Source organism: Phragmites australis, chromosome 2 (genome assembly GCF_958298935.1).
Source record: "Phragmites australis chromosome 2, lpPhrAust1.1, whole genome shotgun sequence".
Lineage (NCBI taxonomy): Eukaryota > Viridiplantae > Streptophyta > Magnoliopsida > Poales > Poaceae > Phragmites > Phragmites australis.
The window spans coordinates 6,424,208-6,440,802 of NC_084922.1; the positions used below are offsets into that span (position 1 = coordinate 6,424,208).

The 16,595-nt window shown below is 43.7% G+C and overlaps 3 protein-coding genes across 3 annotated transcripts; 1 reads left to right on the forward strand and 2 right to left on the reverse strand.

The window, feature by feature from the left end:
• Positions 1–1,857: 1,857 nt before the first annotated feature.
• Positions 1,858–8,470, reverse strand: LOC133902037 (uncharacterized). The gene is made up of 4 exons (XM_062343614.1): positions 8,371–8,470; positions 8,111–8,265; positions 7,858–7,991; positions 1,858–2,179 (listed from the first exon to the last, which is right to left on the reverse strand). The coding sequence occupies exons 1-4, from the start codon at positions 8,468–8,470 to the stop codon at positions 1,858–1,860; spliced, it is 711 nt and encodes a 236-aa protein (XP_062199598.1).
• Positions 8,471–9,037: 567 nt separating this feature from the next.
• Positions 9,038–11,315, forward strand: LOC133896365 (uncharacterized). The gene is made up of 5 exons (XM_062336958.1): positions 9,038–9,219; positions 9,308–9,429; positions 10,016–10,097; positions 10,196–10,281; positions 10,813–11,315. The coding sequence occupies exons 1-5, from the start codon at positions 9,175–9,177 to the stop codon at positions 11,063–11,065; spliced, it is 588 nt and encodes a 195-aa protein (XP_062192942.1). The 5' UTR covers positions 9,038–9,174; the 3' UTR covers positions 11,066–11,315.
• A 2,673-nt stretch (positions 11,316–13,988) lies between these two features.
• LOC133902046 (protein MAIN-LIKE 1-like) lies at positions 13,989–15,066 on the reverse strand. Its single transcript, XM_062343625.1, has 4 exons — positions 14,954–15,066; positions 14,304–14,878; positions 14,137–14,192; positions 13,989–14,036 (listed from the first exon to the last, which is right to left on the reverse strand). The coding sequence occupies exons 1-4, from the start codon at positions 15,064–15,066 to the stop codon at positions 13,989–13,991; spliced, it is 792 nt and encodes a 263-aa protein (XP_062199609.1).
• Positions 15,067–16,595: the final 1,529 nt, after the last annotated feature.

Consider the following 16,595-nt stretch of genomic DNA (forward strand, 5'->3'; position numbering starts at 1 on the left):
TTTTTATCATAATTTGGGTATATACTTCTTTTATGTATAAAAAAGAGTATATAGCAACAATGAAAGGCTAACATTGAATTTTTTTTCATACAACTCATATTGGAGTATCTTAGAATTAGTATTAGAGTATACTAAAAATGATAAAAAAGTATAAAGTGTTTGTTGAGGTGGTATATTGCATGTGGGAGTACATACTCCTAGGAGTATAGAATAGGTGTCCTATATATATATATATATATATATATATATATATATATATATATATATATATATATATATATATATATATATATATATATATATATATATATATATATATATATATATAGTGTGTGTACTTGTATCCAGAGAATTTCATTGGATGTGGGAAAACTAAACATATTCTCCGAATTCGCTTTTAGCCAGATACCTGATAGACTTGCAAAGAGAGAGAAAAACGAGATGTCTTTTTAGGGTAAAAATGAGCTTTATTGACCAAGGAGAAACATTAAATCAAGATCAACTAGTTCGGCAATATAAATGGACACTTGTCTCGACCAAACAACAGTATGTACATTTCTCATAGCTAATTGCACTAACAAATATGCGGAATTATTCCGCTCACGCTTCAACCTGGACTGTTTCTACCTCCATCAGCTCTTTTCGCTTCGTAGATATATAAATATAAACTTATGAATATGATCCAAATATACAAGTTACAAAGTATTGGTAAATAATGATATACTTGTCTGTTCTATTCCTTTCTGTAAAGGACGTCATCAAATCTTTCTTTTCGTGAGGTTTATGTTTTTTTTCCAGGAACATACGAAAAGATTCGCGTGTCATTCGATTAAGAAGAAGAACCTGAATTGCACACATCTATCGGCACAACTAGGAAGATTAAACCATTAACGTAATACAAAGCCGCATCATGCCCACTCTACACCTACAAGATATTTGATAGGCAAAGAATCAACACAATATTATGAACATTTACTTACAATCGTAACCAACTGTTTTTTTCCCATGCACGCATGCAGCTTTTCTTTTGCAGTGTGAAAAGGCTTGTAGGAAAATTACAATTTGAATATATCTTGTTTGTCCAGGCCTAGGAAAGTTTTTTTTAACAAGAAAATTTTTCATTGCGCACAGCTTCGAGAGAAAAAAAAGTGGCCCAGCCTTTCCAAAGTGCAGCAAATCAGCAGGATTAAAATCTGCATAGTACTTCTGGACATAACTAGGAGCAACCGTTAGATTTCTTAGTTAGCTAAGAAGGGAAGAGAAAAATATGATTTTTCATTAAAAAAATGCACTTGCTCTTGTCCATTTCTCGAGAAAATGAACTATTTGTCACCGAATAACAACTGGTACTCCGATTCGACATTAGGTTCGGTTTTCTAACATGTTTAATTTGTTTTCTCATCTTTAAACTAAGCGTTGAATGATAATATTGTTGCTTTTGTTTGCCGTATACTAGCAATAGAAATCTAGTCAGTAATTTGCAATAGTACGAGGAAAATTACTCAAATACTAAAATCTAGTCTAGTGGAATTCGACACCCTGTCTAACGGAGACATGGCTTAATAGTTCATTTTCTCTCATTTCTCTCCGGTCTACCTAAGCAAATCTCTCATTTCTCTCCGGTCTACCCAAGCAAATTGAATTCCTCAAGAAATCCCCTCAAATCCACTCCTCTGTTCAAAAAGGCTAATAAACTATAATACACATGAATTTTTCCTTCACTCCTGCAAGGAATATCGAGTCCCGGTAAACCGCTTCTCCTGTTCCTTGCCACCACCCTCCTTCCACTTGCTCATGCCATTGCCACTGCCGCCACCGGCCACCGAGGGGCCGCCAAACCGAAGCCCTCTCCTCAGCTTAACCGAAGCGCCGGCACCCGCTGCCACCGGAGACGGCACCCGCTGTCGCCAGCTTGCCGTCCATCCGCGCCGCAACACCAGTGAACCGGACCGGCCGCGGTGGCTTGTCACCGCCTTGGCTGACGTGCTCCGGCACGGGCAGCTGCTCCTTACAGTCGAGCGGCGGCGCGAAGTCCACCTCACAGTCCGTGTCGATGGCGCAGACAGCGTTGGCCGACCGCGCCTCCACCACGTCCAGGTAGTACCTCCTCTCGGCCTCCGTCACTATGATCGTCTCACCGGCGGTCACGCCTGGGTACTTGCGGAAGTTGTGCTCCAACCTTGTCACTACGGCGGTGTCTGAGTGACTGAAGCAGAGGAAGTTCAGAGAAGGTTCAGTTCAGATAACGATCAAGCAATGGAATAGAGTTGTAATGCGCTGGCATTAGCTGTTATGTGTGTGTGGGGCCCTGAGGGCAGTGTAAGCAGACCGGATATATTACCGGATCGGTGTGGACATTCAGAACTAAGAAATGAAAAAGTAAAAAAAGGTAGAACTCATTTCCTCTCGCCCACACATTCTTCTTCCTCCTCGGCTCCTTTCCGCCAACTTGCCATGCTCCCGTCACGGTGCTCTCGCTGGTGGCCACGGGTGTGACAGGTGGTATCAGAGACATCGATCCTCGGCTCATGCCTCGCTGGTGGTGCGTCGATCTACTCATTCGACCTTGCAGCTGTAAAATCCCAGTACGGGTTGGTTGAGATCGGAGATCCGGCTCGCGCTGTGCATCTCCGACATCCTGTAAATCCCAAATTCAGTTGGCTCGGTTTGAGGTTCGACCATCACGGCTCCCCCAAAGCCATCGGTGCAGACGGAGTTTGTCTTAGCAGCGATGGCAGAAGCGGACAAGAAGGGTGCCGATCGCTGGGAACGCCTCATGGAGAACATGGATCTCGTCTGCGCCTAGATCGGTGCCCTCTCGACCATCCAACAACAAATGCTGGCCCAGTTGGACATCAACACCAAGGCGGTCGGACAGATCACGCGGGAGCAGCAACTCATGGCGAAGCAGCTGGACTCCACGGGACCAGCGATGGCTCGGATGACAGTGGAGCACATGGTTGTGCCTAATGGTGATGAACAACTCCAGCAACCATGTCCATGGCTGCCTACCTCATCTCGCTCGCTTCCACCTCACGAGCGTCCTCCTTTCCAAACAGCTTGTGGTGAGTCACCCAACCATCGTCCGGGTTATGCTGCTTATCGCTCTGGAGATGCCTTGAATTTGCCTCAAAATTCCCTTCCCAAATTATCATTTCCAACTTTCTCTGGTGACAATCCTCGGATCTGGCGTGATAAGTGCCTTGATTACTTTCGCATCTATAATGTTCATGAGATGATGTGGACTACTGCTGCTTCGTTGCACATGGAGGGCAATGCTGCTCGGTGGCTGCAGGTGTATAAGTTTACTCATGGTCTGGATCCTTGGGATCAGTTCATCAGAGTAGTGGAAGACAAATTTGGCGCTGATGATTACAGATAGGCTCTTGAACAGTTATTGGAGTTGAAGCAGCAAGGGACAGTTGAAGCATATGTCAAGGATTTTGAGGAAATTCGTTATAAGATCTCTATGCACAACATTGGTTTTGATGAGATGACATTTGTGTCTCACTTTGTCAAAGGTCTGAAGTCTGAAATTCGGGCTATTGTTCAATCTCAAATTCCTGGTACTGTTGATAGAGCCATTTTGATTGCCAAAGTGCAAGAGCAAGTGTTGGACAAAGGGAAGTTCAAATTTAAGAAAAATGCCACTTCCAGTAGAGCAACTCCTTTCTCTCAGAAATCTGAAACAACATCTGCTCCTGCTATTGCACCATTCTGGAAAGAGAGGCAGTTAAGAGATTATTGCAGAGCTAATGGTTTATGCTATTACTGTGGTGATCAGTTTGATTCTTCACATCTGGCAAAGTGTTCCAAGAGACCCAAGGCTCAAGCAAATGCCTTAGTAGTCAATGATCTGCATATTGACCTCACTGATTACATTTTGAATCAGTTGGACAGAGAAGATTCTTTAGCTGCTGAGTTTGGCCAATTGTCGCTCAATGCCCTTGCTGGAACTCAAGGTGTTCAGTCTATGAGGATAAGAGCTATGGTTGGTGATCAGATCATGCTCATATTGATAGACAGTGGAAGTTCTCACAGTTTTGTTAATTCTTCTTTCTTACCAAGAGTGGGTATTGTTCCAAGAGACACCTTACCAGTTCAAGTGAAGCTTGCCAATGGTGATATGGTGACCAGCAGTACAGAAGTTCCTGATCTGGAGTGGTGGTGCCAAGGTAACTCTTTCACCACTAACATGAGGGTCTTAGAATTAGGAGCTTATGATGCTATTTTAGGATATGATTGGCTCAGATTGCATGGTCCTATGCTTTGTAATTGGGACACAAAGACTTTGGCATTTGAGGAAAGAGGCAAAACTGTGAAACTTCAAGGTATACCACAACCACACTTGGAGATTTCTGAGCTCCCAGCAGAGCAATTCCTCAAGTGGCGTCAAGGCAATGAGATATGGGCAGTGGCTGTGGTGGAAATCTGCCCTGCAGAACAATCTCCTCCAGTACCCCCTGTTATAACTCAGCTTTTACAGGAGTTCACATATGTGTTTGCAGAACCCAAAGAGTTACCTCCCTCCAGGGTATACGATCACACAATTCCCTTGATACCAGGAGCCACACCTGTGAATTCCCGGCCCTACAGGTACTCACCTCATCACATGGATGAAATTGAACGGCAAGTGGTTGAGTTGTTAGCTACTGGCCTTATTATTCCTAGCACTAATCCTTTTGCTTCCCCAGTTTTATTAGTGCAAAAGAAAGATGGTTCTTGGAGGTTTTGTGTGGATTATAGAAAGTTAAACTCCCTAACAATCAAAAATAGATTTTCCATGCCAATTGTAGATGGGATATTGGATGAACTAGCTCATACACAGTTCTTTACTAACTTGGATATGAAGGTTGGTTACCATCAAGTGAGAATGGCACCAGCAGATGAGTTTAAAACAGCCTTTAAGACACATCAAGGTCATTACCAATTTAGAGTGATGCCCTTTGGATTAACAAATGCCCCTGCTACATTCCAATATGTAATGAATGAGATATTGAGGCCCTTTCTCAGAAAGTATGTGCTAGTATTCCTGGATGATATCTCGATTTATAGTCCTGATTTGGAGACTCATGTCATTCATCTGAGGACAGTTCTATCCACATTGAGGAAACACCAATTTTATATCAAGAGGTCCAAATGTTCCTTTGCTCAACATCAATTAAAGTATCTTGGCCACATTATTTCAGTGCAAGGAGTAGCTACTAATCTCGCTAAAATTGAAGCAATGGTGCATTGGCCCATTCCAGCTTCTGTCACAAATTTGAGGGGTTTCTTAGGGCTCACTGGATACTACAGAAAATTTGTGTAACATTATGGAATCATTGCCAAACCCTTGACTAATTTGCTGAAGAAGAAACAGTTTCATTGGACTGAGCAAGCTCAGCATGCTTTTCTAACTCTCAAGCAAGCTATGGTGAGCACTCCAGTCTTGGCTCTTCCAAGTTTTCAAGAAACATTTGTGGTAGAAACAGATGCATCTGATTCTAAATTGGGAGCTGTTCTTATGCAAAGGGATAGACCTCTTGCATTTTTAAGCAAAGCATTGAGTGAAGTGCACAAACATCTTTCTATCTATGACAAAGAATTTATGGCCCTCATTATGGCAGTAGAGAAATGGAGAGCTTATTTGCAATACAATTTATGGCCCTCATTATGGCAGTAGAGAAATGAAGAGTTTATTTGCAATACAAAGAGTTCCTTATCAAAACTGACCACAAAAGTTTATGTTACCTGGAAGATCAAGCCTTACAATCCGATATGCAAAAAAGAGCTATGTCCAAACTGATGGGACTTCAGTTCAAAATTGTTTATAGGCAGGGCAAGGACAATATTGTAGCAGATGCGCTGTCTAGAAGGAGTCATCTATTGGCTATCTCCATAATATCTGAAATTAAACCTCAATAGGTGCAGGAAGTCCTTAACTCTTATGTGACTGATACAAAGGCTCAACAACTTCTCCAAAAGCTGGCAATTGAGCAACCAGTTGATCAGGACTTCACCTTGCATCAAGGACTCATCAGGTATAAGGAACAGATTTGGATAGGGGATAATTCAGCACTGAAGACTAAGCTGATAGCAGCAATGCATTCTAGCCCTCTGGGAGGTCATTCTGGTGTCTTACCTACATGTCATCATCTCAAACGTGTCTTTATGTGGGACGGCTTGAGAAGAGATGTAGAGGATTTTGTCAAACAATGCAGTGTCTGTCAGCAAGCTAAGCACGATAGAAAGTATCCAGCTCGTCTTCTGCACCCTTTGCCAATACCAGCAAGAGCCTGGCAAGAGCTCACTATGGATTTCATTGAGGGACTCCCTAAATCTGAAGGCTTTGAGGTGATATTGGTGGTGGTTGACCGTTTTACCAAGTATGCACACTTCTTCCCTCTGAAACATCCATATACGGCTCAAAGTGTGGCTAGACTGTTTCTGGATAATGTGGTTAAGTTGCATGGTGTTCCTCACTCCATAATCTCAGATAGAGACAAGGTCTTTACCAGTCTTTTTTGGATAGAATTGTTCAAGATTCTGGACACCAAGCTGCTGTTAAGCACAGCTTATCATCCACAAACAGATAGACAATCAGAGAGAGTGAATCAGTGCTTAGAAATGTATCTCATATGTGCTATCAGTGAGTCACCTGCTCAATGGCGAAAATGGCTTCCATTAGCATAGCTGTGGTACAATTCTAGCTTCCATTCAACTCTGGGCTGCTCACCATTCAAGGCATTGTATGGTTATGAACCTCAGGTAATAGCTGTTCCACCTCTGCCATCATCTGGTCCTTCTTTAGTGCTTGAGCTTATTTAGGACAGGGAAGCACATATAGAGGCCTTGAAGCAACATCTGGCAAAGGCACAGAACAGGATGAAGCTATATGCCGATCGTAAACGATCTGACAAAGAATATCAAATGGGTGAGAAGGTCCTTCTCAAGCTCCAACCTTATGCACAGACATCTTTGGTTAATCGCCCTTATCCCAAATTAGCTTTCAAGTACTATGGCCCTACCAAATCTTGGAAAAGATTGGTGCAGCAGCATACAAATTGGATTTGCCGGCAACAAGTGAGATACACCCAGTGTTCCATGTTTCGCAGTTGAAACCATTCACTCCCAATTTCACACCTGTATACTCTACCTTGCCGCAAGTGCCAGAATTGGACACAAGTGTTGTTGACCCTGAGACTATTCTCGACAGGCGTTTGGTGAAGAAAGGAGGCCAAGCTATGCCACAGGTGCTTGTGAAGTGGACCAGTCTGCCGAGTGACTCTGCTACTAGGGAGGATTTTTATGTTGTCAAGGAAAGATTTCCTCATTCTCTTGCTTGGGGTCAAGCAAGTTCTGCAGGGGGGGGGGGGAAGCTGTCACTACGGCGGTGTCCGAGTGACTGAAGCAGAGGAAGTTCAGAGAAGGTTCAGTTCAGATAACGATCAAGCAATGGAATAGAGTTATAATGCACTGGCATTAGCTATTATATGTGTGGGGGGTCTTTAGGGCAGTGTAAGCAGACTGGATATATTACCGGATTGGTGTGGACATTCAGAACTAAGAAATGAAAAAGTAAAAAAAGGTAGAACTCCTTTCCTCTCGCCTACGCATTCTTCCTCCTCCTCGGCTCCTTTCCGCCAACTTGCCATGCTCACGTCACGGTGCTCTCGCCGGTGGCCACGGGTATGACAAACTTGCGACGTGTTTAGGGACCAAAAGTTAGCTGAATCACACTTCACTCGCAAAGCCTAAAAGAGAAAAATCAAATCTTTTAAAACGGAGACAGAGGCTCGAACCTGGATCGGCCAAGCCCAACCAACTGAGCTAACAAATCAAATCATTTTCATCGTCGGAGACGACTGCACTCACAGGTCCCTCGGGTGGGAGACTCTGACGAGGAAGTCCGTCGTGTGCGGCTGCAGCTTGACGAAGGTGGCCTTGGGCAGCGACGTGCTCCTCACTGCGACGATGTCGTTCTCCATGAGGCCCAGGTACGCCATCAGCTGAAGCAAGAAAGGAACACGGGGATGCAAGAAACTTCAGCTTTGTTTTCTGACAACGACTGAATGATTCGTGGATTGTAATTATGCACACGAGATATTTTCTGGAGGGAGCTAATTACCCAGCTCTGGACGTGGATGAAGCCTTCGTCGGCGATGAACTCGAGCATGCCGCACTGCAAGTCCCGCTCCGTGCTGGGGTTTTGGATCTGGAATAGCATCGGATACTCGATGTCATGGGTGCCAAGCCTATCCAGGGCAGACTGTGGCATTATAACTGCACGAAAAGATGCAACAGAGGGTCAGAACACATCTTGACATCCTGCAGGAAAGAAATTGGAAGTGAAAAAAGTACTGAGAAAGAAAGAAAGAAAAAGCTTACCTCTGTTTCCGTCCTCGTCGACATTCTTCTTGTTCAACCCTAGTGGTGTCACGTCTATGTGAGGTAGACAGTGAACTGACCAAATTAGGTATGTCGGCATGCCCTTTAACAAACCATTCATGCATACCCAAGGAATAGACAAAAGCATCCTCCAACACCGGCTAAGATGTTATTTAAGTAGTATTGTAAAGTTTAGAGTGAAATATATCTGGTTTTATAGTTTATAGTGAAATTTGAAAGATATTGTAAAGTTCAGGATGAAAATATATCTAGTTTTATAGTTTAGGTAAAATTTAAAGATCAATTCAAAGTTCAGGGGTGATATGTAGTTTTCTCTTAGATATATACCATTATAAGATTTTAAAATATATCATTATAAATCTGGTATTTGGAAACGCGACATTACAAATATCCTGAAATTAGATTGTGTTATTACCTTATTCTATTGATACATTTCATAATGATATGGATCCAATTTCAAGAGATTTTTAACGATATGGATCTAATTTTGAGATATTTGTAACGGTATGATCCAATTTCATAAGATTTGTAATTATTAGATTCAATTTCAATAGATTTAAAATAATATAGTTTAAAATATTATATTATAATAATATATTTTAAAATCGTAATATTTATAATGACATATATCAAATAACGGGTTCGGGCGCACCCCTTTTTCTCCTCGTGCTCCACCTCGCCGGCGGCTCCCGCTACAACGCGAGTACCCTGAACCCTAACCCTAAATTAGGGGGCGAGAAGGCATCGAACCAGCTAGTTGCGGCAGCGGCAGCGTTCGCAGCGATGGCGGCGAAGCGGGAGCTCTCGAGCACCCTCAAGAGTCTAAAGGTGAGGAGCCCCCTTTGCCCCCTCGGTTCTTCTGCCACCATGGTCTGGGGTCTCACCGGGTTGTTGTGTTTGTGCGGTCGCGGTGTAGTTCATGCAACGGGGCGCGGCTGCGCAGAAGGTCGAGGAGAAGGCCAAGGTGGAGGCGCAGGAGGAGGTGGTGATGGCAGCGAGTGGAGGCGTTGGCTCGTCGGCTCAAGTCGCTAGGAAGTGGTATGGAGATTGAAGTTTCGTTTTTAATACAGTCCCTGCTGTCATTGTCCTATATTGGAATAGCATATTTTCGAGAGATTTTGGGTTCAACGAATTGGTGGGGCAAGTTGACTTGAGGGTAGCATGAAAATTTGGTGTACTATAACAAGGTAAGGTGTATATGGGCGCATTAGTTTTAAACATGATTTTGGATTTTGATCCAATCAAATGGAATCACACATGGGGAAGTTGCTGAACGTTGCACTCATTTTGGTTACCTTGTTTGTTGCACTAGTAAAACCCACCCAAAACCCCATTAGCGCAACATGTTTCGCTTGGATGGCACCACTCACAGTGAAAAGGACGACAGAAAGATGCTTATGCAGTTATATAGTGACAATTTGAGATACAGATGATGTTGGCAAAGTTTTACATGCTTGTGTAGTTATTTGTTAATCTTTCAACTTTCATTATTTGATTCTTCAGCATGGTGGTACAATAAAAAGATAAGTGCATACTACAACTAATTATGTGAAAAACTCCTGATGAAGAACAACACTTTTTATCTATTGGTTTAGACTGAACCAGTAACATTTATTTTTTGCAGCATAGTTATCATGGAGGGTAATCCACATCCAGGAGCCGTAAAGGGTCGAATGTCATTCCAAAATTTCAATCCATCTATCGATGTGAGTCTGGAAGGTTGTTTTTGTTACATGTCATTCTGTCAATTATATCCAATTGTCCATGTATATGTGTGCCCCCTTACAAAATCCTAGATATGTAGAAATTAAATGAAGAGGCAAGTGGTGACCGCCAAACAGAATCAGCTTCACCTAGTAATTATCATCAAGGCAGTGCAAACTCCAGCAGGTTAGTTATTTCTCTGTTAAGTTACCTTGGCAATTTCATCTGTCATGAAATAGATTTAGCTTTAAGTTGAGCATTGATATGTTCTGGAAACCTGTGAAAATCATTTGTTGAGCTGCACATGTCATTTGGACTACCCAGATACGAGCTTTGTATCCACTAAGGAACTATATACTTACGTTGTCATGTTTCACTGAAGGAGGATGATGGAAATTGCAAGGATAGTTCAATTTAAAAAAGTTTTGCATATGTGCTATGAAAGCTTCAGGACTTGCATACACACTTATCGTAGTACAGATTGCCAATCAAAATCAGATTCAATGTTATCACTACATAACCCACCACTACGCCATACAAAGGGCTATGGGCACAATATTCATCATAAGAGTGCTTGCATCTATGTTTTACATCAAATTGCTTTCTGTTAGCTGCTCAATTTCAGCGAAATGTTATCATATGGATGGATGCATAATTTTTGTTTGGCTTATGGGTGAAATGAATTTACATGTGATATCTTTTGCAATGAAAATGCAGAGGGGATGAAGTACCAGCATCAAGGTTTAGAGGCTCCAACATTGATAGTTCAGAAAGCATATCTCTGAATGAACTAAAGAGGAAACAGCCTGAACTTGAGATGGAAACACCACCATCTCATAAGCCACCAAAGACCACAGGTCGAAATGTTGATGGTGGGTCGTCTTCACAAAGCACCGGTCGTGGATCTCACAAGTCGAACAAGCGTGAAAAGCTTGACTATAATCTTCTGAGGCCAAATAAATCAGGATGAGTTTCAAGTTACCATAACCATGACTAGCTCTTGTACTCCGTTTGTAGTTGTACCCGATTGGCCATTTGCCCTGTTTTGTGGATTATATCTAGAGAGCTGGTAACCATGCGGTGGTGCATGCCTGTTCTTAACTTAGTGAGATACTGAGATGTCGACCATTATCTTTCTCTTGGTGTGTTGTTTACTTCATTACTCTGCTGTATGGTTATCTCCAACAGATACTTTAAAATTTTATCACTTATAATACTATTGCAGCATTCTCTAACCTTATTATAGTATCATTTATTTTTTTTCATCTCTAATAACTACTCTATTTCCTACCTTCTATTACTCTCCTTCTCCCTTCAGAACTACACGCATACACTGTGAACAGTGTTACGGTCTCCCTTGTTGGTCAGCAAATTTGTCGTTACTCTATCCTCTCGATCACCATCTCGTATTACTGTAGAACATGATAGAACATCTGTTGGAGCACTCGTTGGCTTGCTTCTGATCGACATCCAGTACGACGACGTGGGTCCGTATCCAGATACCGATGCCGTTGGAGATGCCCTAAGACGTGAGGTTCTGCAGCAGTAGGGAGGAATAAGTTACAATAAAAATATAAACATTAGTTACAGTAACATCAAGTATAAACTAAATGTACGAAGATATGAATGTACGTGAGAGCGTCGCTAAACGAATATGTCGGAAGCGATATCATAGTTTGATTAAAAAAGAAAATTATCTACTAATTTTTCTCTTAATTAATTAATTTATTTTTATTAGTAAATCAGGTTCTATATTCGTAGCAAGATGATGAAGTTTGAGGACAAGAGTGAATAATAAAAATAGGTAAATTATTTAAATTTTAGAGATTTTTATTAGATGAAAGGAGAGGAAGGGAAGAGGTAGCATATGAATCAATTAGAGAAGATGGAACAAAAGCCGTACCAAAAATAAAAAGGAAAAACCTATCTGATTTATCATCATGGTCCCACCTGTCAACCAGCGACGTCGTCGAGACGTCCACTTGCTTTCTTTCCAAAATTCGATTTTGTACAACATACGTGACCGTATTTACTTAAATGGACAACTATTTTTCGTATTTACAATTTTAGCACATGTATTCGGCACACGGTGTGCCGAAAACGATTTTTCGGTACACGGTGTGCCGAATACAGTCATTTTCGGCACACCGGTGCCGCGTATTCGGCACACGGTGTGCCGAAAATGCCTTTTTCGGTACACCGTGTGCCGAATACAACCAAAAAGCGTATTCGGCACACGGTGTGCCGAATACAGTTGGTATTGGGCACACCGTGTGCCGAAATACCTTTTTTTTTGTACTCCTCCCATTACGTGATTTGCCTGTGTAATTTATGTAACAAAATTAAAAATTTGCTAATCTAAAATATTTTAAAATGCATGAGTAAAAAAACAGTCTTTAAGGCGACCAATAGTCTTAACAGGGTATATTCGAACATGGGCAAGATTAATAAGGTATCAGTGATCATGGGAATGCTATATCGATCGTTGTATATGTCCATGGGAATGCAGTAGTAGAATTTCTCGCCATATTGAGATTTCCCTGCAACTTTTTTGGTCTGCACCAAAGCACGATTCGCTGGTTATTTAACAAACAATAAACATGTATGAAATGTCGAAAATGATATATACAAATACTTAATAAGTTACTGATATAAGTTATGTGTCATAATTAGTTAAAAAAGATTATGTAAACTAAATATAATTACTTGAACACTGAAGTGTATGGCATAGTACAAATGAGTACATAATATAGTGTATGGCATAGTACAAATGGCTCTTTAACGATGCCTACGCCGCAAGAAATCCTCAGGAGTGTAAGCGTCTGGCGGGTGTGTGGCCCTCATCCCAACCGCCTGAGCTGGCCCCTGCCATGTGTGCCCTTGGTCCTCATCTTCGTCTTCATGATGTGTTCCAACTCCGCCGAATGTGTATCCAGAACCGCTAACTCGGCCCTGCATATACCACGCTGTAGGATCGTCATGCGGGAGTGTGACCGCCGGTAGTACGTGCTCGGTGGGAGTCCGAAATGATGAAGTCCCAGCTTCTTGGTACCAGTGTGAACCCCCTGGTGCATCGGGATATTGGGGGTATTGGCCGCTCAGTAGCTCCGTGAAGCTGCTCGATTGCAATGCACCAGCCCAGTCAAAATCTTGAGTGCCACTCCAGGTGGGCGTCTGGTGTGTGCAGTCAATGACATCCTCGTTGTGAGTTGATAATCCTGGTGGAGTTGTCTGCGTAGCTTGAGTAGGTTGTGTGAACGGAGGGGGCTGGGAACCCAGTATGCACTCCTCAGGAGCGGGAGCTTCAGGTATCACCTCCTCGGCTCCAGCAGAAGAACGTGTCCCATGATGTGCCGCAGACGAAGGGGCATCCCGTGAATGTGCCTCATGAGCACTGGATGAGCGCCTGCTGTGGGAGGCACGGGACGGGTCCATGGCGGGTACGTCGTATGCCCTATAACGCGGGGCGCAACCACCTAGTCCACGTATCGCGGACCAAAGGCGAGACCCTCTCGTCCTCATGTAGTCTCGGAGAGGGTGCCTATCCCTTCGCGTGGCTGACCCACTCGCTTCCCAACGGTCATGCTCCGCATGCCTATGCATTTCAATCCCCGCTTCAGTCTGTTGTTGTTGAGGGTTATGTCAGTAATACGGATGACAAACTAATGAAAATCGTTATAAGTACAACATCACTTACCACCACATGTAGAAGCCGGGCACGATCTTCGGGGAAGGGTCTAGGGGCTGGCGATACGCTGCCGCTGAGTAAGGTGGGACGAGTTCGTGATTGATACCACGCAAGGTACTCCCAGTACAAGCTATCGTCGTACTGTCCTGCAGGAACGACGACATCCATTGCACCAGACTCCATCCACCGGGTTATGTGTTCTGCATTAATCTCCGCCCAGTCGTGGGTGCTTGCATTTCCTTGGGCACTCCTCCTGTATGTGACATAAATAGTTAAAATTTTGTAACATAAAAATGGTATCTACAGTAACACACTTACTCGTGCGCTTGACCAGCGTCTCGTGGGGGAGGTACTGGCACCAACTGACGATGACCAAACTGCCTCTGCACACGGTCAGGAGAATACACTTCTACATTGTTCATATAAAGCAGAAAATATGTAGTCATCCATAGGTCGGAGTCACGGAAACAAGATGGTGCGATGAGGCCGCTAGTCGCAATTTCGGCCACTCGTTCACTACGCCATGGATCCCACTCCACAAGATCGACACTGAGGACATCAAGGTCACTGATCACCCGGGAGTAGTTTTCATGGTCATGGTGGTGACTCCATCGCAGCCTGGCATGAAGCCACCTATAACCCATCGTTGGCCTCATGTCGTCGGCGACGCCGTCAGAGATGGGAACTGGATAGTAGGTCTTGCTCACCCACGGTCGACACACCGGGAGATAATCCCAGCTCCAGAGCTGTAGAAGGTGTAGGCAACCAGAAATAGATCCCATCTTTGTTGACCGTTGGGTTGCGGCACACAATCCTTTGTATGTAGCAGCCAACACAGCAGATCCCCAACTGTAATGTGTCGGCTCGTACGGACGTGATGTGAGCTCACGCGCTAACCATAAAATATGCGGAAGTACATAATCACCTGCCGTGTTGCAAAACATTATGCCTCCAAGAAAGATATACAAGTACACCTCATAATGCTGCATAACTGTTGCCTCGTCTGCATCCGGTGGGCAAGGGCTGAACTGTGGTAGGCCATGAATCCATGACATGGAGAGCCCTACATCCTTCATGTCATAATGCATGTTAAACCTACAAGATACAGAGAATCAATGAACCATGAACAACACTCCAACGTATAAAATGCTTTATGTAACAAATAATTACCTGCCGTGAATATAACTCTTCCACTGCTCCTTTCCTGGTCGTGGAAGTACTAACGGGGTGCCCCTTATCGGGAGCCCGGTCAGCATGGCAACGTCCCGTAAAGTAACGGTCATCTCTCCGTAAGGAAAGTGGAATGTGTGCGTCTCAGGGCGCCAGCGGTCGACCAGGCCTGTGAGCAGTGAGACCTCGATCGGCGGCAGTGGAGTCCTGCCACCACCCTCCATGGGAGCTCCTGCCATCATAAGTGCAAACGGTAGGAGTCCGGCTTGTGCGAGGGGCTCGTGGAATCGAGGGTCTAACTCCTTAAGCTTGCGCACACTCCTGGAACGCAATGGGAGCAACTGCAAATGTATGCAATACATTTTTAGAGTAAGTACCAAGGTATTAGAGCAAATGAAATTCACGTAATATCGATGTACCTGTTGCCCTGCGAAAATCATCCTTCCCCTGTGGTTCTCGTCATACCGTAGTTGAAGAAGCTCGGGAAGGTGAATGTGAACCATGCCAATGATTTCAAGCCTCATGGTTCAATTATAAAATAAAGTAAGATAATAGCTATTACAAAATGGGTACAACACCTAATACGCTCATAACAAATTACAATACAATCCATGTTTCCAACATACTTCATATAACAAACTCACTAGCACCAAAGCTAATACAATCCAATTCGATCGTAGCCTAATAGTTTACCGTCGGGTCGGACAAGTCCTCCTGTCATGGCCGGATTGCTTGCATATTTTGCACCTACGTAGTCCATCAACAGCATCTGCTGCATCCATGTCACCCTGAAGCCTCGTGGCTCTAGGCCTTCCAGGATCCGTGCGTCTGGCCCTGGGATAAGGTACCCACTTAGGCCCCTTGATTGCTTTGTAGCTGGATCCGATGTTAAATGAACGCATCTTTGGAAGCCATGTGCTCCTCAGTGCATCGATCGTGAAATAGGGTGATACGTATTGTGATCCATCGTTCCCGCCCATGTCCCTGCAAGCGGCCAAGATATGGGAGCACGGGATATGATGTAGCTTTGGCTTATTGCATGTGCACTTCACCTCGTGAGGACCAATTTGACATTGTTGCATAGTGTCACCCGCACTGTATCCAGAAGTGTACCGACGATGACACATGACCTCAAATTCATTATTGGTCCGGTCGTAGATCCTAGTCCGATGAAAGTGTGCCTTACTCCTCCTTCTGGATAGGATTTCCTCCACCTTAGGTGCGAACCGCGTGCTGCACTCCATTGCAGCTATACCACGGTCTCGAAAGTAGTCAGCCGTCCTATAGAATGTGTGCTCAATTATGGCACACAATGGGAGGCCGCGTACACCCTTTAGGACATTGTTGAATGCCTCAGCTATGTTCGTTGTCATAATCGTATACCTATTATAAGATACAACAATTTTAGATACAATTTTTTGCGTAACCAAAAGGAAATTACGATCTTTAAAACGCTATGTTCTCACCTGGAACCGTGAGTATCATGGAATAGGGCCCAACGCTCCGCCGGCTTTCCCGCTATCCACTGGCTAAACGTACCACGCGAACGACTAATGATGGTTTGGCCCCCCACCATTTGCGTCCGTAGATGGTCCTCCTGTGCTTCTTGCTGTGCCATCATCTTACGAATGGTCTCATTTAA